This window comes from Lethenteron reissneri, chromosome 16 (genome assembly GCF_015708825.2).
Source record: "Lethenteron reissneri isolate LAM-NWPU_2019-01 chromosome 16, ASM1570882v1, whole genome shotgun sequence".
NCBI lineage: Eukaryota > Metazoa > Chordata > Hyperoartia > Petromyzontiformes > Petromyzontidae > Lethenteron > Lethenteron reissneri.
In genome coordinates, this window is record NC_083794.1 from 15,276,288 (window position 1) to 15,296,173 (window position 19,886).

At 57.5% G+C, this 19,886-nt stretch overlaps 1 protein-coding gene across 1 annotated transcript in view; it reads left to right on the top strand.

The window, feature by feature from the left end:
* The first annotated feature begins 615 nt into the window (after window positions 1-615).
* LOC133343117 (dachshund homolog 1-like) overlaps window positions 616-19,886 on the top strand; it is a 32,205-nt gene continuing 12,934 nt past the window's right edge. Inside the window, exons 1-3 of the mRNA XM_061552624.1 lie at window positions 616-2,077; window positions 3,476-3,585; window positions 4,711-4,803. Of these exons, the coding sequence (XP_061408608.1) occupies window positions 1,173-2,077; window positions 3,476-3,585; window positions 4,711-4,803 (1,108 nt within the window). The 5' untranslated portion in view covers window positions 616-1,172. The remainder of the gene's footprint in view (window positions 2,078-3,475; window positions 3,586-4,710; window positions 4,804-19,886) is intronic.

The window sequence follows — 19,886 nt, forward strand, 5'->3', positions numbered from 1 at the left end:
CCAGTGACTTCGAGGAGGATAAATATCAAAGCCAGGAAGAGGTGCGATTATGTGTTGGTCTGGAATAAAAAGGTGTTTGTCCTGGACGTCTGCGTTGTTCCACTTGGACTTGGTTCGGACAGCAGTCGCGTTCTTCCGGGTCTGGGCGAGATTCTTGGTGGTGACACCACGGGGTGGACCGAATGACAAATACCACGTGTCTCACACTGTTTGTCTTGTCGTTGGAATTGAGACTGGCAGCTAATTCCAGGGCCCTCGTTATGATCTGTATAGGTGCCACTCGCAACGCGAGTCTGGGCGCACAGACAGCGAGGGGTAATTGCTTCCTCACGGTTTTAGTTTGAGGGGGTTGAGGGGGTGGCATTGCTCAAGTAAGAGGCCGAAGCAGTGTCCTCTCAATGCATATCCTCGACGTGGGCTGTGGCCACGTATATTCGCCTCCTCCTTAACAATACAATCATCGTTCTCACGCGCGCACCTGCCCGCAGGCCGTACGGGGGGGGGGCAGGTGGAAGGGAGTGGGTGGTGGGGGCACTCGCCCCCCTGAGCGGTACACAACGCGCGCGACAGCGCCCGGCCTGGAGCGGTCACTCGGGGCGGTCACTCCGCTCGCGAGAGCGCGGGACGGCCGCGCGGCCCGCGCTATTTTTGGTCAGGAACGCGCAGCGCCGAGCGGTGGGGGGGGGGGCGACGCGGCCACGCGCCGCCACCCGCCGCTCACTCTCCCGCGGCGCCCTCGGGCTCCGAGCTCCGCGGCTCCCGCAGGTGCACGGAGCCGACGCTGGTCGCGCACGCGGAGTCGCGGCACGAGGCAGGAGTTTGGGGGGGCAACAACGGCAGCAGGAGCTGCGGAATCTGGGCCCCCCGGGCGCCCCGCCGCATCTCGTCGCGTCCGTGGTTTCGCCCATTGTTTGGTGCCGGAAATATCCAGGACAAGTCAATTACGCGGGCCGGGGAAGCAGGGGGAACGCGGCGCGGAGAGCGCGGCGCGCGTGTTTATTTCCGTCCCGGGAGAGGGCGCGCGATAAGCATCGCCCCGCCCCGCCCGGCCGCGCGCGGGGAGACAAACACGGGCGGCAGCGCGGCCGCGCGGACACTGACGCCAGCGCGGCCCGCCGAGCGGATCGCGACGCGGGCATGAGGTGAGAAGCGCCCGGCAGAGGAAGAGGCTCATGGAGGCGCGCGAGTTGGCCGTGGCCTTGGCAGGAGCCGTCGTGGCCGGGGCCGGAGCGCCGCCGCTCATCGCCGTCGCCTCCGCCGCGTCGCCGACGCGCTCCCTCGTCGTCTCTCCGGGGAGCAGCGCGGACGGGTCTCGCCCGTCGCTCCTGGCCCCCGCAGCAGCAGCAGCAGCAGCAGCAGCAGCAGCAGCGTCGTGCGGCAGCGGCGGCGGCGGCGGTGGCGGAAGAGGATGTGGCGATGACAGCAGCGGCGGTGGTTGCAGCAGCAACAGCAGCAGCGGCAGCGGCGCGAGCAGCCCTGGAGGGCCCGAGGTCCCGTGCGGCGGCGGCGGCGGCGAGAGCGGCGAGGGCAGAGAGGGCAGCGAGGGCAGAGAGGGCAGCGAGGGCCCGCCGCGCCTGGAGCCCCAGAGCGGATGCAGCCCCGCGCCGCGCGCCGCGCACGCCCCAGTGCTGCGCTTGGAACTGGGGCCCGCGTGCCCCACGGGACCGCTCGGTTCCCTGGGTCCCCTGGGTCCCCTCGGGCCCCTGGGGGCGTCGTGCCCGCCCCGCGCCGAGCCCCGCAGCGGCTACGCGTCTCCGTCTCCCGTGGAGAACACCCCGGCGCACAACGAGTGTCGCCTGGTGGAGGTGCACGGGGCGCGCGTGGCCGCCTTCACGGTGCACGGCCAGGAGATGCTGTGCCTGCCGCAGGCGTTCGAGCTCTTCCTCAAGACGCTGGTGGGGGGGCTGCACACCGTCTACACGAAGCTCAAGCGCCTGCACATCGCGCCGCTCGTGTGCAACGTGGAGCAGGTGCGGGTGCTGCGCGGACTCGGAGCCATCCAGCCCGGCGTGAACCGCTGCAAGCTGCTGTCGCGCCGCGACTTCGAGACCCTCTACCGCGACTGCACGAGCGCCAGGTGACGGACGGGGCTCGGGCTCTGCGTGGTGGGCTGTGCGTGGTGGGGTGTGCGTGGTGGGGTGTGCGTGGTGGGGTGTGCGTGCGCCGAGGGTACGTGCGCGGTGTAGTAGGGGCGAGAGCTGTGTGTGCGTGGGGGGAGCGGTGGCGCAGCGGTTGGGATGCTGCGCTATGAATCCGGCGAAGCGAGTTCGATTCCCGCTCACGACCAACGCCAGTGACTATGATTTGAACCAGTCCTGGGCCTCTACTAGGTTGACTTAGCCACAAATTAATAGCTGGTGGGATTTATAAACATCGCCACTAGGGAGACAAAGGCGGCCGGGCGTGGTACTGGCCACTCACCCCCTCGTGTGCCGTGCTAGCCTTCATAGGTGCTCGCTAACAGCACTTGCCCCAACAGTCAGTTAAGGTTATACGGAGGATCTTTGTATTTGTGTGAGGCTGTGTATATGGCGAGGGTGCGTTCGGGGTGTGTGTGCGTGTGGGAGGTGTGTGGGTTGGGGGTGTGAGAGGTGTGTGTGTGCGTGCGGGAGGTGTGTGGGTTGGGGTGTGAGAGGTCTGTGTGCGTGTGTGCGTGCGGGAGGTGTGTGGGTTGGGGGTGTGAGAGGTCTGTGTGTGTGTGTGTGCGTGCGGGAGGTGTGTGGGTTGGGGGTGTGAGAGGTGTGTGTGTGCGTGCGGGAGGTGTGTGGGTTGGGGGTGTGAGAGGTGTGTGTGTGCGTGCGGGAGGTGTGTGGGTTGGGGTCTGAGAGGTGTGTGTGTGTGTGCGTGTGGGAGGTGTGTGGGTTGGGGGTGTGAAAGGTGTGTGTGTGCGTGTGGGAGGTGTGTGGGTTGGGGGTGTGAGAGGTGTGTGTGTGTGTGCGTGTGGGAGGTGTGTGGGTTGGGGGTGTGAGAGGTGTGTGTGTGTGTGCGTGTGGGAGGTGTGTGGGTTGGGGGTGTGAGAGGTGTGTGTGTGTGCGTGTGGGAGGTGTGTGGGTTGGGGGTGTGAGAGGTGTGTGCGAGGGTGGAGGATGCAGCGTGAGATGGGGGGTTGGTGGATCATGTAGAGATTTTGAAACTCCCAAACGCGCTGGGGCTGGGTGAGTGGCCATGCGGTGGCCAGTCGAGCGAGCGGGCTCACGCACCTATCTGTGCGGACATTTGATTTGTTTCATCCACCATCGAACGCGTGGCCGGTTTTCTCCGGGTGCTCCGCTCACCTCCCACACGAAGCAAGAACAGCCCCAACTCATTAAACAATCATCGGGGCCCTCATCCCAGGGCAGGACTCGCCTGTAAATTAGTCTTGAGACTCAGCACCTTTCATGTCAAGATTGTATTACTTTGTCATGCTTATTGGGCCCCCCATAGACTGCGAATGATACCCGCTCGGGGCAGGTTCGACGCGTGGTCTGTGCAGCACTGCTGAGAATTCGGACGCGAGGCACAGGAGGGAGCTACGGGTGGAGGGGCTGTGGATGGGAGAAGCGGGGAGGGCGCATGGGATGAAGGAGTCGGGGGCCATCGCGGGTTTGGTGGGCAGGGCAAGGTGTAGGGGGGGGGGGTGTTGGTCATGTCTGGAGTTCAGAAAAAGAATTCTGCAACCAATCGGCAACTCCAGCCCCCGTACCCCGAGCGCCAACTCTGGCCGCGGTCCCCTTGCTCCCCATACTTGGTTCTGTCGCGCCCATTACCCCCCCCCCCCGCACACCACCCGTGTGCCTCCACGAGCGACTCTGATTGGCTGCCGCGTTGTTGTTCATCGCGGGTCGCCTTTTATTTTCTCCGCGCCTTCGGCTGCGCGTCCCGCGCGCCTCCATCGGCGACCCGGGGGGGAGGGGGGCTCGGGCGCTATTGCGAGGTGGGGGTGGACGGGAGGGGCTGTGGGGGCTATGGGGGGCGGAGGGGGTCAACCTTGTGCTGGATGGGAGCAGGAGCAGGAGGAGGATGGGGAAGGGCTCCGTCACTGAAGCGCGCCTTGCCCGAGAGCAAGCCGCGCGCCTTCTCGTAGCGGAAACACGCGCGCCTTTGTCTCTCAACGCGACGCCTCCGAGATGTTTTGAACGTCGCTTTGATGAGCAAACAGGCGCGACTGCTCGCGGGTTAATTGGCGACAGCGCCGTTAATTGGCGACACATTTGCACGTCGCGAGGGCCCCGGGACGTCCCCAGCCCCCTCGACCCGACACACACGCGGCTGTCCGCCCGCACCCCTCCCACTGTGACCCCCCCCCCCCAAACCCAGACCCCTTTCATTGTCACAGCGGCACCACTGATAGCGGCCGTGAGACGCTCACGCAACAAACGCCACAGTCATCCGTATTCACTCACTCATTCACTAATCCATCTATTCGCTAATTCATTCATTCGATCATTCATTCCTTTATCCTCTCTTTCATGCATCCATTCTATCATGATTCACAGGAGCGCGTGATAGAGCATTAGCGCGTGTATCACGGTTCAATTCACCAGCTCTGAGGGGGGGGGGGTCACGCGGGGTCGCTACAAAGAGTTCGTGAATGGGGGGGGGGTCTTCGCTACCTCCCGCCATCGGATCAGTTGAAATTCGGTTCCCCAATTCGTCATACCTCCTCCGCCTTCCGCCTCACCCCCCCCCCGCCTCCCATGCCCCCCCTAAGCCGCACCGGAGTCGCAGTCCGTCCGTGCACGGGAACGCGCGCCGCGCGTTCATCTGCGCGCTCCTCTCGGTTCCGCTCGGGCTCCGCGGCGCGCGCGCGCTCCGTGAGACGTCAGCGTGGAAGGAGCTGACGAGGAAGATGTGGCCATTCCGCAGCAGCATCCAGGGTAGCAGCTGGCTCGCTCGCTCGCTCCACCGCGTGTTTTGTTGAGCAGTCGTCAGTGGTATTGCACGCCTCATGGTTTGCATTTCACTGCTTTCCCAGTTTGGCGGAGTCCTTGATCTCGCATGATGGTGGTTGTTTGACTAATTAATTTCGTGCGGCCACAGAAGAGCAGCTCTTGCAGAATACGTTCTGCGTGATTTGGCCGTTCAATTGCTCTGAGAGTTGGTGAGTTGCAGATACACTCACTCACCCACTCACCCACCCACTTACTCACTCACCCACCTACTCACTCACTCACCCACCTACTTACTCACTCACACACTCATCCACCCACTCACTGTCCTACCCACTAACTCACCCACTCACACAGCCTCTCACCCACCCACCCATTCATTCAACCACTCACTCACCTACCTACTTACTCACTCACCCACCTACTTATTCACTCACCCACTCATCCACCCACTCACTGTCCTACCCACTAACTCACCCACTCACTCAACCTCTCACCCACCCATTCAATCAACCACTCACTCACCCACCTACGCACCCACCCACCCACTCACGCGCATAGTCACTCACTCACCCACTCACTCACCCACTCACTCACCCACTCACTCACCCACTCACTCACCCACTCACTCACCCACTCACTCACCCACCGCTTTCACGGGTATATGTGGGGCGGTGCGAAGTTCTGTGGTCCATGATTTGGGAGTATGTCGCCGCAGTCGCACACAGAGGAGTATTTATTATGAGGGCGATTATGGTGGCGATGTACACATAATATCCGCGGTGAAGTTACTCTCCCGTGTAGGGGAGGGGGAGTCTGTAGCTCATCTGCTTGTCAGCGCTGAGCGAGGGAGGCGGTGGGGGAGGGAGTGATGTTGGGGGAGGGTGGTGAGGTGAGGGTGGGCGGGGGTGATGAGATGGATGTTTGTGAGGAGCGGGAGTGTTTAGCTGCACGGACGTGTCGTGGGAGACTCAGACAATCAAATTAATCTAAATGTCAGGAGCATTGCACGTAATTTAAAAATAACACGCCCAAATGAATTAGAGCTTCGTTATGGGATGCTCGCTCTCAGCTCGCTCTCAGCTCGCTCTCAGCATGCCCGCCGCTCGCGCGCCTCCTAATTAGACCGCCCGTCCCGCGGGGGTGCAGCGAGCGGGGAGAAGAGAGCGAGGGGAGGAGGGATCCTGCAGGACCTGCGGGGGGGGGGCTGCTGAGCGGGGTAGATGGGGTCGCGGTGTTCGGCCCTCGAGGGCCACGACCCTGCCTCTCGCTGTGGGGCGCGTCGCGGACTCGGCCCGTCGAGCCGTTTGTGTTCGCGGCACAATGAACACAAGCAGACACAACGAACACAAGCAGACACAACGACTCCTTCCCATCTATCACTCCCCACGATACGCAAACAAAACTATTGTTTTACACATCCCATCAGTCGCACTCCGCTTCCTTCTGGGAGTGGTATTTTCAACAGGATTCGTTCTAATTCAAGCACAACTGTGGGCCGGTTTTGCGACATTCACTTTCTCATCAGCAGGCTCTCGCTTGGACCAATGTTGGTTGAACTGTCAGATGTGGATAGGCAAGGGCCCTCTCTGTTAGACAACGGTCCGAGTTGGCCGGACAACTCCATGATACGCAACACAAAATAACAATTAGCGGCTTTCTGGAGAATGTGTCACACCAAATCGATCAGCAGACAACCGACTTTATTCCGTATCTGTTCCTCCACGTGAAAAACTAAAATATTTCTAATGACTATTTTTATTATTGTGTTTATTTTCGGGAATAGAGTAAAATGCAAAAAACGCAATTGAAGCAAAACATTGCGATGCTGCTACTGCCTTGGCAGTAGCACACAAGCACAGCCAACAATAACAACAAATACCGCCTCGAGTCAATACTCATAATGATACCGTAGCCCAAGAATAAATATAACAAATGTATCTATAGGCGACGTTTGTGGCAATGCTCCATTTTCATAGTCAGAGATATTGAGTGAATATTTGTTTTTGAAGAAGAAGAAAGCCGCAAGATGAATCACCGTGTGGCTGCGGAGACCTGGGTCCGAGTCCCGGCCCCGGACTAATACCAGTGGTACGTGCTACCTGGACATATCCCGTCACCCCCCGCGCTCCCCACCCTCCCCAAGGTCGGCTCAGCCTTGAATTCGTTTTCTGGTACCATTTGAAAGAAGTAGAAGAAAAAGCAGCGTTGGGAGAGACAACAGCCAGACCGGCTCCTGATGTGCCGTGCCTGCTATTTATAATAGGTGCTCGCTGACAGTCCTTTCCCATGGCAGTCTTCGTAACGTTACGGGCGATGGAGTGTTTGTCTGTGTGTGTGTGTGCCATCGTTGACATATCGTGCGTGTCAATTGATACAGAGAGACGCCTCCTGTGATTGGTCCGTGTGTGCTGATCGAAGTGCTATGACGGTGGGCTATTTCCCGAAACGTCGCCTATTGTACATTGCTTGTTTCAGGCCACGGTGTTATGGGCGAATAGTTCGCGCTGTTGTAAGGTGTCTCGGCTCGTTGGGAGTTAATAAGTACACGAACGAGCACAAACAAAGATCCCCCGTATAGCCTTCAACATGCTGCTTCGGGTAAGTGTTGTTAGCGAGTAGCACCTATGAAGGCCGAAATGGCACACACTACGCCCGACCGCCTTTGTATCCCCAGTGCTGATGTTTCCTACCCACGGCACCAGGCACTCAGCTATGGCTGAGTCGATCTAAGGCGCCGCTCAGAACCGGTTCACATTTTCTCCACCATCATTGGTCGTGAGCGCGAGTTGAACTTGGGTCGCCTGGTTCGTAGTGCGGTTTGCTAACCATTGCGCCACCGCTCCCCACTAACACAGGGCACTCACGTCTGACTTTAACATCGCCGCAAAACAAATATATACAGCAGATACAAGACGAATGTTGAAGACCATCTGATAGAGAGCCATTGCCCGAAACGTTAACTTGGCGTGATTCATACGGAGAATCGTAACTGATCGATGTATACTTTCTGAGAAGGACTATGAAGCTGAGATTTAGCAGGCAGTCTGTAGAGTCTGTGGCAATACAGATGCCGCTCTACCACGTGAGAGCGCAGACACCACGAACGAGAAGTTGGGGGGGGGCGGTGGAGGCCAGCCCCGGCACCACCTCTCCCCACCCTGAAACCCTCAACATTGCTTGTGCCATTGATATGCATTCCGAGCTTTTGTCCGATCGATATCGTGTTTAGGAGAAGAAAATGACATTCCGACAGGGTCAGCATAACGCTCCGACATCCCGCTAATCACTCACACGCGCGCGCACAGTCCACGTCGTCATCATCGTCAGTGGACCAAGTCATTCGCCTCCCGGTCGGTGTGACGCTGGGGGCGACAGAGCGAGCGGCTCGTGGTAAGCGCCCTGTTCACAGTCCCGCAGATGTCGCGTGGCCTGTCGCTGGACGCACACGGGGGGAGAGATCGGAGGGAGCGACGTGACAAAGATGGGGGGGGGGGGGGGCACGGGGAGAGAGATGGATAGATCGAGACAGAGTGGAGATGCTGGTGGGGGGGGGAGAGGAGCGGGGGTGGGGGTGGGAGAGGAGGTGAGGGGAGGGGTGGCGCGGCTCCCGTAATTAAATTCGCACGCGGGGCCTCGGAAAAGTGAACGCTTTGAGTTCAACCTTTCTCCGAGTGTTGGGACAAACAGACGATTACTCATGGCGTGGCAGCGGCTCTCACGACAGCCCCCCACCCCGCACTTGCAACCCCCCCCCCCATTTCTTCTCCATTGCACCCCCCCGTCCACCCACCCCGCGCTTTTTCCAGACATGGACGGGGCCGGTTGCGCCGTGACTCTTCAATGATCGCTGATAAATAAATAATATAATTAATCAATCAGCCGGCTCATCAATCAGCCGGATCACGTGCGGCCCCCTCCCATCGTGAGTCCAAACAAATTGATTCCGTTTCTTCCGCGTCCTTGTGCGCGACACCAGTGACTCGTGAATCTGGGAGCTCCTCCTACAGAGACGTAAAGACAAAGGTCCCCCGTATAGGCTTAACAGACTGTTGGGGCAAGCGCTGTTGGCGAGCACCTTTGAAGGTCCCCGCGGCACACGAGGGGGTGGATGGGCAGCACCACGCCCGGCCGCCTTTGTCTCCCCAGTGGCAATGTTTACACACCTCACCAGGTGCTCATTTTAGGCTGAGTTGACCAAGAGGAGGCCCAGAATCGGTTCAAATAATCGTCACTCGGGTGGCCAGGTTCGTAATTCAGCACGCTGACCCAATCCACCCACTCGCAGACACACACCGACGCAGTACACATGCATGCAGACGCAGTACACACAGAGACACACAGACGCAGTACACACACACAGACGCGCTACACACAGACACACACAAACGCAGTACACCCACACAGTACACACACACAGACGCAGTACACACACACACAGTACACACACACAGACGCGCTACACACAGACACACAGACGCAGTACACACACACAGTACACACACACAGACGCAGTACACACACACACAAACACAGTACACACACACAGACGCGCTACACACAGACACACACAGACGCAGTACACACACACACACAGACGCAGTACACACACACAGACGCAGTACACACACACATACACACATACACACACACACAGACGCAGTACACACACGCACGCACACACCCCCCTCCCCCTTACCGCGACCGGACAACTCTGTCCTTGACGCCAGCGGCACGGGGCTCTCAGAGAGCAGTGAAAGGGCCGCGTAATTGAAGAGATGATAGATTTGCGTTCGGGAGTTTCTCATTTAATACGTCTCTTTAGAAGCGCTGTCCTGCCGCAGAATTGATGGATTGTAATTAGAAAGGCCAGTCAAGCGTTGCGTGTTTTATTAAATTTCTGAGCGCCGGCGCCCGCCAGAGAATACTTGTCCTTTCCAGGCCGGCGCATTACTCGGATTTTATCGGGGAGTAAAATGTCTTTTTGTTCCTCATTAGAATTGTAAATGGGTTGTGCGTGCGTTTGTGTGTATGTGTGTGCGTGCTTTTGTGTGTGTGTGTGCGTGCGTGTGTGTGTGCGTGTGGCTGTGTGCGCGCCTTGTTTATGAGTGTGTGAGTTTTTGCGCTCGCGTGCAGACGCTGGCGTGAGTGTGCGAGTGTGTGACAGTGCGTGTGTGTGACAGTGTGAGTGTGTGAGTGTGTGTGTGTGAGTGTGTGAGAGTGTGTGTGTGACAGTGTGAGTGTGCGTGTGTGTGACAGTGTGAGTGTGTGAGAGTGTGTGAGAGTGTGACAGTGCGAGTGTGCGTGTGTGTGACAGTGCGAGTGTGTGTGTGACAGTGCGTGTGAGTGTGTGTGACAGTGCGAGTGTGTGTGTGACAGTGCGAGTGTGTGTGTGTGACAGTGTGAGTGTGTGACAGTGCGAGTGTGTGCGAGTGTGTGTGACAGTGTGATGTGCGTGTGAGTGTGTGACAGTGCGAGTGTGTGTGTGACAGTGCGAGTGTGTGTGTGTGTGACAGTGTGAGTGTGTGTGTGACAGTGCGAGTGTGTGTGTGACAGTGCGAGTGTGTGTGTGACAGTGCGAGTGTGTGTGTGTGTGACAGTGTGAATGTGTGAGTGTGTGACAGTGCGAGTGTGTGCGAGTGTGTGTGACAGTGTGAGTGTGTGACAGTGCGAGTGTGTGCGAGTGTGTGTGACAGTGTGATGTGCGTGTGTCTGACAGTGCGAGTGAGTGTGTGTGCGAGTGTGCGTGTGACAGTGTGAGTGTGCGTGTGTGTGACAGTGCGTGTATGTGAGTGTGTGAGTGTGCGAGTGAGTGTGTGAGAGTGATTGTGTCGGAGAAAGTACGAGTGTGTGTGTGGGGAGCGGTAGTACAACGGTTAGCGCGCTGCGCTACGAATCTGGCGACCCGAGTTCGATTTCCGCTCGGGGCCAACGCCGGTGACAATTATCTAAACTCGTCCTGGGCCTCCCCTAGGTCGACTCAGCCTCCAATGAATATCTGATACGATGTGTAAACATCGCCACTGGCCACCTATTCTCGTGTGCCGTTCCGGCTTTCATAGGTGCTCGCTAACAGCACTTATCCCTACAGTCTGTTACAGGCTATACGGGGGCTCTTTGTCTTTGCTCGTGTGTGTGATTTAAGTAGTCCGTGAGTTGAAGATCATCTCGGCGAGTCCGTGTCGAGGGGGGAGGGCATCGATCGCTCACCCTCCCCCACCACCCCGCCCTCCATTGAGACCCCAAAAATTGGTATTTGTATTAATATTTACCAGAGGGCATACATTGAATGTCTTCATTATTAATGTAGGGGGCTCGAATTAAATGATTGCCATTACTGGACCGACCCCCCAATTGCTCCCTTTTGGGAAGTTTCTAGATCCGTCAATGGTGCACGTGTGTACGCGTGTATGTTCGATCTCATGTGTGTGTTAAGGCACCTGGATCTGTCCCGTGACCTCCTGTCAGCGAACCTTCGACACTTCACGTGGCGTCAAAGTGCACTTGACCTGGCACAGGAGCCGTGGTGATGTCACCGCCACTACGTGGCGAATGGCGGCTTCTGTTGCTGTTGTTGTTGTTGTTGCGAGTGCGAGTCCTCGTGTTTGTGTGGGTCCGTGCGTGTGTGTCGGAGGGGAGCGGTGGCGCGGTGGTTAGCGGATGCACTGCGCAACGCACCCCGTGACCCGATTCCCACCTAGGGAATCATAACAATAGCAGCGAATGTTTGAACCTGTCCCGAGCCTCCTCTAGGTCGACGCAGCCTTAAATGGGTAACCTGGTGCTGTGTGTGGTAAACATCAACACTGGGGAGATAAAGGCGGCCGGGCATGTCGTCGGCAGGCCAACCTTTGTCTTTGTGTGCGAGTCGGTGGATGTTCGGACTTCGCGGTCAGCGCCGCGTCACAACGCATCCTGCGTTTGTCGCGGGACGCGGGGTATTTATTGAAGTTTGTTTAATCTGCGCCCCACGGAGGGATGAGCACTTTTATTAAGGGCTTAGTTATTGCCACGCAGAAGCTGTTTGCATAGGCAGAAAGCGGAGACGCTGTTTTAATTGGATTGGGTTTAATTACATTCTACCATTCAGCAGCTTATCGGGGCATTGCAGATCCGGCCGAGCGGGTGCGCGCGCCTCTGCCATTTCATTACCTCAGATCCCACCCTCCCCCCAATGCCCCCCCCCCCAGACCCCCTCCCCCAACATCACAACCCCCACCCGAGCTTGCTTTCGCGTGTAATGCAGATTATTTTAATCAGCAGTAAGTAATAATAATGCGCGCGAGTGTTCGCTGATTGATGTCGCGGTCCGTACCAAAGGCAGCCCAGGATCGGGGGCCGTGTTTGATGATCAAAGCGTGCGCGCGTCGTGGCGGACAAGCCTCGAGGAGGAGGAGGTGGAGGAAGAAGAGGAGGAGGAGGAGGTGGGAGCCTGCCATGGCGACGACTCGGGCAGGTGCTGCCACCGCCAGACAAACGCGAGCCGGCGAGCGAGGGAGGGAGGGGGGAGTGGGGCATGGGCGCGATTGCGGGCGACAGCAGCAGGCAGCTTCGATCAGATCGCCGGTTTCCCTCCCTCGCCCGCACTGCGTTCAACTGCCACATTTCTGGAATAAAACAACAACAACCACCACCACCACAACTTCTCCTCCCCCGTCTCCCCATCGCACTGCTCCTCCACTTTTGGAACTCCGCTGCCATCGTCAGTGTGGTTGTTGTGTTTGTTCCGACACCCTCGCTCAAATGAAAACGAAGCCACAATGGGTTTGTTCTATTACCTTGTGGGGCTCTTAGTCGCTGGCCGCTTTGCGCCATAGACCTTAAATGGACCCTAAATGGTTTCTGCGATCGGGCAACCGCGACTATCAACTCTGATCGAAGGCGGCGCGACCCCGGGGGGTGTGGTGGGCGGAGGCGGTCGTGGCGGCAGCAGCGCGCGTCGTCAGTGCCTCCGCCACCCGGCGAAGCGGGCTCCAGGCTCCTGTGCGAGCATCGCGGGGATCATGCTCGGGATTTACGAACTCCGCCCGGGCAACACCCGCAGTTGCGCAATTGCGCAATTGTAACGTCGCCGAAGGCTGTTCACACGGGCCGATGAGAGCCGCCGCGGATCGCCTTGCGCTGTATTTGTGTTGAAGCGCGGCCACCTGCCGCGTCTGAGCGGAGTCACTCGGCGCTTGTGGGACGCGCGCGCGGTAATCGCTCCGCAATCCGCGCGATACCCCCCCCCCTCTCCAGCCCCCTCCCCTTATCCCTCTCCCCGTGCGCACGGAACTCGGGGCCTGCTCCAGACCCCAGACGCCCCACCCCGTGCGCTGCTCCAGCATCAGGCGGGGAGGGGGTCGTGGAAAGGAGGTGGTGCGATGGTGGTAAGGCTCTCGGGGTAGGGGGCTCGAATTGTGGTGTAGGGGGGCTCCGTCCTCACTATCGCCCCTGAAGCTACTGAATGCTTCACCCCTTCTGACGTTAGACGAATGCCGTCAACTGCGGTGTATGGCGCGTGCAGCACTCTGAGACGCCCCTGTCAATAACAACGACGACCTTCGCTTGCTGTCCTTGTTGTTGTTGTTGTCATCATCATCGCCACGCCCCGCATGCCACGTCCAACCCCCCAGAGTGGTCACTCTCGTTCAGAGACAATTTCACATTTTGACAAAACGCCCAATACATTCTAAATATTCACGGCCTCCCCTCTTCTTCCGATTATTATAATTATTATTAGACCAATAATCATACTTCTGCAATGTGTAAGGCGCTGCACAGTAGTTTATCACGGACATCCCACGTGAGTCCAAGGCTCAGTGTCGCGAGAGAGGAGGGAGACCTGCATGCGAGAGGCGGCGGCATTGAAGGCGTCGATTGAACGCTCCGAATTGCCAACGACGTGCGAATCGTGATCCTCATCTCGTCTCCGTGCCCGAGTCACCGAGTCGCGGGTCAGGTCCAATCACATAGGTGAATCAACAAGTTCAATCGATTAGGTCATTCGGTCAAACACGAGGAGCAGGAAAGGCTGAACACACCCCATGCGTGGGGAGAAATGCCATAATAGGATCGGGTAGGACCGGTCAATACGTGAGGTCAATCAACAAGGTCATTCGGTCAATTATGCAGGTGAATTTTGACAGGTCAATCAGTAAGGTCGAGAGAGAGGGAGAGGAAGGGGTGAATCGATGGGACGCGAGCGATTTCCGCTGCGTCGTGGGCGACTCGTAAATTCACGCTGCGTCCGCCCCAAACAAACAGCGCGCGGCGCGACCACTTCGAGGCGCGGCGTTCGCGCGCACAGCAAACACGGCGTGTAAACACAGACAAAGAGCCCCCGTATAGCCTGTAACAGACTGTGGGGGCAAGTGCTGTTAGCGGGCACCTGTGAAGGCCGGCAAGGCGCACGAGGGGGTGGGTGGCCAGCACCACGCCCGGCCGCCTCTGTCTCCCTAGTGGCGATGTTTACACATCGCAGCAGGTACTCATTTGAGGCTGAGTCGACCTAGGGGAAGCCCTGGTCCGTTTAAGATCATCGTCACTGGTGATGGCGTTGAGCAGGAATCAAACTTGGGTCGTCAGGTTCGTAGCGCTCACCGCTTCCCACTCCCCACGCACACAGGCGCCCTCTGCGTAAAATACTCCAAATAAACACCGCGACTGCCATTACAGTTAAATACAAATGCGGCAGCGTGGAGCCGCGTAAATATTTGTCATCTCAACATCATAAAAGATTGGAATGGCGAGGCGAATCCAGGGGTTCAGGGGGAGCAGAAATGGGTAGCGGTGTGGTTGGGTGGAGGGAGGGGCCAGTGTTGTGAACAAGTCCACTTGGGAGTATCGACGAGAATGCCACCACAGGGGAAATACCAAAGTGCACGTCGCGGTAGAGCGCCGCACGTTGAAGACCCGATGGAATGTCGCGGTGAAAGTAGAGCTCCGGAGTGCTCGGGGCGCAACGCGCTATATGAGAGAACAATGCGCGTTTTAAAATTACTCGCTACGATTCAGAAATGAACCCCGTGTCCCCGTTACGGATGAGCGACCATGAAAAAAAGACGCAAAGAATGGGGGGTGGGGGGCTATGTTCGGTAGAGGTGTGCAGTCGATGAGTGGTTTGGTGGGTGAGTGGTTTGGTGGGTGAGTGGTTTGGTGGGTGAGTGGTTTGGTGGGTGAGTGGTTTGGTGGGTGAGTGGTTTGGTGGGTGAGTGGTTTGGTCGATTACGGAATTTGTGGATACGGAAACTGGTGAACGACAAACAATGTGAATGCGTGATTTGGGGGATGAGTGAGAAGGTGGGCGAGAGATCTGATGGTGGATTAATGTGGTGGAAATTAATGGTGTGGGACGAACGACTTGGCGGATGAGTTATTGGGTAGAAACATTTGATGGTGAAATTATTTGGTCGATGTGATCGAGGCATGTGGATGAATCTCAGGTAGCATCTACGTCTCAACTCAGGGTGACTCGGCGGAGGGGGGGGGATCGAGGGTGGGGGCCGTACTCCACATGTTCCTCGCGAGGAGTCCACGCCGCCTCTCCAGGCCGTGGCCGCCAGTGCCAGGCTGCCGCAGCTATATTAAGGTGTTTTGGCACTCGGGCGCTGAAATCGGACGCGTGCGAGACGTGGCCGCGGGTCGCTCTTCGCTCCGCGGCGGAGAAACCAACGAGAGAGAGAGAGAAGGAGGAGGAGAGGAGGGGCGCGGTGGCGGAGACTGCGCCACAAGCAGCGGGTGTCTCCTTACCACGGACACGGCGGGTGTGCTCAGACAGCCCCCCCACCCCGTCTTACTGCGCTCACACCCAGGGTCACGTGTGCCAAAGCTCTCGCCGAGTTGAGTCTGTGGGGTGGAGATTGGAGGGGGTTGGGGAGGGGGGCGAGTGCAGGACCCGTTTTGCTTGACGCGGTTGAATCTGAGACGGGAGCCGCGGGGCTACGAGCTTCGTGCAGGGGGTGGGGGCGGGGGGGGAGGGGGGAGGGGGTGGGGGGGCGCGTCCGTTCCCTCGAGAGGAGAGGCCGCATCTCGCCCCTGGCAGAGCGCGCAGAGCAGGGCGATGGGACCCGGCCCAACTCCTTTTGCCGTTGCTGTCATTGAGTCGCTGCTTTGGGCAGAGGGGGGTTAAATGTAGTAATAATAAGTAAATATTAATGATTTAATAATTAAATAATTGTGCTAAAATCATCACCGGCTCAGGCAGCACGGAGCGCCGCTAGGGGGGCGCGGGGCTCTGAGTCGGGAGACGAGAAACTCGCGCTCGCTTCCCCCGCCTCCACGCGGCCCCCCCCCACCCCCCTACCCCCGCTCCCCACCCCACGCCTAGAAATCGATATCTTCGCATCCTCGATTGTCTCCGCACCCCACGGCCATTAATACCCCCCCCCCCCCACCGCTTCCACTCTCATATTCACCTTCACAGCGCCTCCTCCTCCCGCGGTGGCCGGGGAGGGGAGAGCTCTCGGCCTGGGTGCGTGTGGCGAAGGGCTCGGAGGGTTGTGGGCTCGAGATGTGATGAACGTCAGAGTATTGTGAGGCTCAGTGGGACAGGGCGAGTGGGACAGGCCACTGTGTTAAGGGGCTGGCGCTGTAGTTATGTGGGGCGAGTCGCGTGACCGCGTTCGGCATGGAAAGGGCGATGGGGCGAGCGCAGTTTTCTGGGGTTAATCGCCGTGTTAGCAGTGGTGGTGCACGAGCAGTAATAAGAAAACAACCCAACACGCAATTACACTGTGGCCTTAAAATATATAATAGGTGACGTTTCGGGCAATGACCCTTTTAACTGAATTGCCATCTGGTCCCTTGGTGTGAAGTGTTCTCTCCAACTCTAATCGTCCACGGTCTCTCCTCTGGCCTCTCTACTTACGTCCGATTCGTGAAATATGTGCTGTGTGTATTAATAGCAGCGCATTTATACGTGCAACTGAAGAAGGGGCCATCACCCGAAACGTCGCCTGTTATGTGTTTCCCTCTTAAGGCCACGGTGGTGCTATTGACGCGCGTGTGGAGTGTGCAGCTTCGTGGTGGCGGCGGCTGTGCCACCTCGCACCCCGCGCATCGCTTCGTTTATTTACAACTGCGAGGGCCGTAAATAATTGGCAGGCAGCTGAGGCGGCTGACATCTCCGCGTGCAACTGCCGGGGGGCCCCGACGGGTAGAGGGGATCTCTGGGGCCCCGACGGGGTAAGGGGACCTGCGGGGCTGACCCTCACCCCCCCCCCCTCCAACACACCCCGTAACGCGTGCCACCCCAGCGCTTTAGGGGTTCCAAAATAAGAATCGCCGAGTGGTTGAATCGCACAGTTATAACGGAGTTGCGCGTGTGGGGGGGGGGGGGGGGGGGCGGTGGTGCAGTGGTTAGCGCGCTGCGCTAACAACCCGGTGACCCAAGTTGGATTCTCTCTGACTGCCGCAAACACTAGTGACGATTATTTTAACCGGGGCCTCCCCTAGGTCAACTCAGCAAAAACGAGTACCGTACCTAGTGCGATGTATTACCATTGCTACTCAAGAGACAAAGGCAGCCGGGCGTGGGGCAGGACACACACGGCCTCCACGTGTGGCGGGCCAGCCTACACGCGGTGCTCGCTAACAGCACTTGCCCCAAAAGTCTGTTAAGGCTATACGGGGATCTGTATGTTTGTGGTGCCGTGTTCACAATCGCAGCAATAGCAGAAGCAGCAGCGAGGCTTCCCAAACATGGGATTGCGCGCCCCTGTGTGCTCACGCGCGGGCATGTAGTCTATATGTGTATATGTGTAATGAATACGCCGGCGTGCGTAAATAAGTAAAGAGACTTCGACGCATTTGTACAAAAAAAAACAGTTGCCACGATTGCGAAAGGGTACCTACCACACGTTTCTAAACGAATACATTGGCGCCCTTTGTGAGATGTCACGGCCCTCTGCGCGTCCTCACGTGCAGGTGGGCCCACAACAAATGGCGCTGATAGGCCGCGCCTGCCACCCGGGCCAGAAAGCGAGGCACGACAGATATGGCACGCGGACACCAGTGGACCGAGCCCCTTGCAATCTCGCTCCCTCTCTCTGCGTCTGTGAGCCACCACGCCCTTTCTTAAAGACGCCGGCTCGTGTAGACTCAACGACTCTGCATCATCGAGTTGCATGTTCAACCTCTTTGGCACCGTACGTGGCCGACCGTGCTCATCGGAGGAGCGAGGATTCTCCTCCCAGTTGCGTCCAATGGTTCTCATTGCCCGACATGTTCCCTGTCAAAATCACATTCACACTCTGAACTTATTGAACTGAAAATAAACTGAACTGAATAACCACATTTCCATACGCTTCGTTCTTTAGAAATCGCACTTGCAACTTCATCAGCCTATCCAGCATCATCGCGAGTCCCTGCCACTCTCGCGTTAGTCTCGACCACTGCACTGACAAGGCTTGCGTAATCATTATGTGCAATATATGTGTACATTGTACGGTAGTTGTGTGCATGTGTGTTTGTCTTTACATGTGTGTGGCGGCTTTTGTTATATATGTGTGTGGATTTCGGGAACCAACACCCATTTTCCTCCCAAATATTTAGAGATGCAAAGTTGATGATGCAGAGTTGTATACAACACCACGGCACTTGTGCCAGGCTAGGTGCACTTTGAGTCCAGAAGATCACGACACAGACCCAGGTTCCATGGGTTGACTGAGTGATTATGACTGGCAGATGCGCCACCTGTGCTTCCTACTGTGCCAACGTGTGGCATTTTAGCCGCTCGGCGCTCTGCTCGTTGTTTTGAACTCACTCCATATCACCCCCAGTCGTCAATAACATTGACGTGTTTTATATTATATATGTTTAAGTTATAATAAGCGAAATTTCGGACAATGGTGCTTCTTCCCAGCATGTAGCAGAGGGCCCAGAGATTTGCGTGTCTGTGAGCCGGCAGTGAATGAGCACCAATGGCTCGATGCTCGTGAGATCGGCGGGAAGCAACTCTGACAATCCGGTGTCTGGAATCTGCTGGTCCTTTAACTAGATTGGAAGTCGAGCTGCACATATGACCATCCACCCGGTTTCCTCACCCAACCTCCTCCCCTCGACGTGTTGTTCTATTCCTACTTGAGTCCATGGCGATGGTGTCAGATCTCACGCTGCGAATGACGACTGGGGTCTCATTGCCGTAGCTGGAACGTCACGCGTGTTAAATATAAAGCTGGCGTGTGCGTGTGTATCCCAGCGTGTGGGGAGGTCGACTCAGCCTCAAACAAGTGCGTGGTGCGCTGTGTAAACATCTCCACTGGGTAGATAGAGGCGATCGGGGATGGTGTTGGCCACCCACCACTTCGTGTGCCGTGTTGGCACTTAATAGGTGCTACCCGCTAACAGCACTTGCCCCAACAGTTGGTTAGAAGCTATACGGGGGGGGGGGGGGCTTTGTCTTTGTCACCAAATCATGAAGTTAGTTGGGACTGGCGAAGTGAAAAAGAGAAAGTTGCTCTCTTACTCCGATTGCAAACGGAGCTGGAAATTCCACGTTCCTTTTCAGACGCCGAGCTGGTGGAGTTAATTCGCCAGACCATGCTCGGTGTCTTCCTCCCGCACGGGGTCTGGAGATGCTATTTTGATTCAGGAGTGTTACATGTCTCAGTGTATCAACACCACTGTGTGGTCTTAACATTAATATATATTATGGGCGAAGTTTTTGGAAAGGGTAAGCGCATACCTAAGTGCAGAGGGAGTTGCAGTGGTGGTGGTGGTAACAAACGCTTAGGCCGTGATGACTGCTCGATCTTCAAAATGCATTGGCAAGCTGGGCATGTATGATGTATGTATGATGCATGTAGCACGCTAACCAATACACTACCGCCCCCCATGATTACACTCCACTACCGCTCACCATACACGCACGGTGCGTGTCTGTACAGACGGTAAACAGCCCGTGTTGTCGCGTCTGCTTGGGTTCGTGCTCGTCTTGAACCACACCCGTACCACCTTCTTGCCCCCCCTACCCCGCCCGTGAGCGCCCCCCGCCGTGTTACATAACCGCGCTCGCCGGTGCTGAGTGCCGTCCCC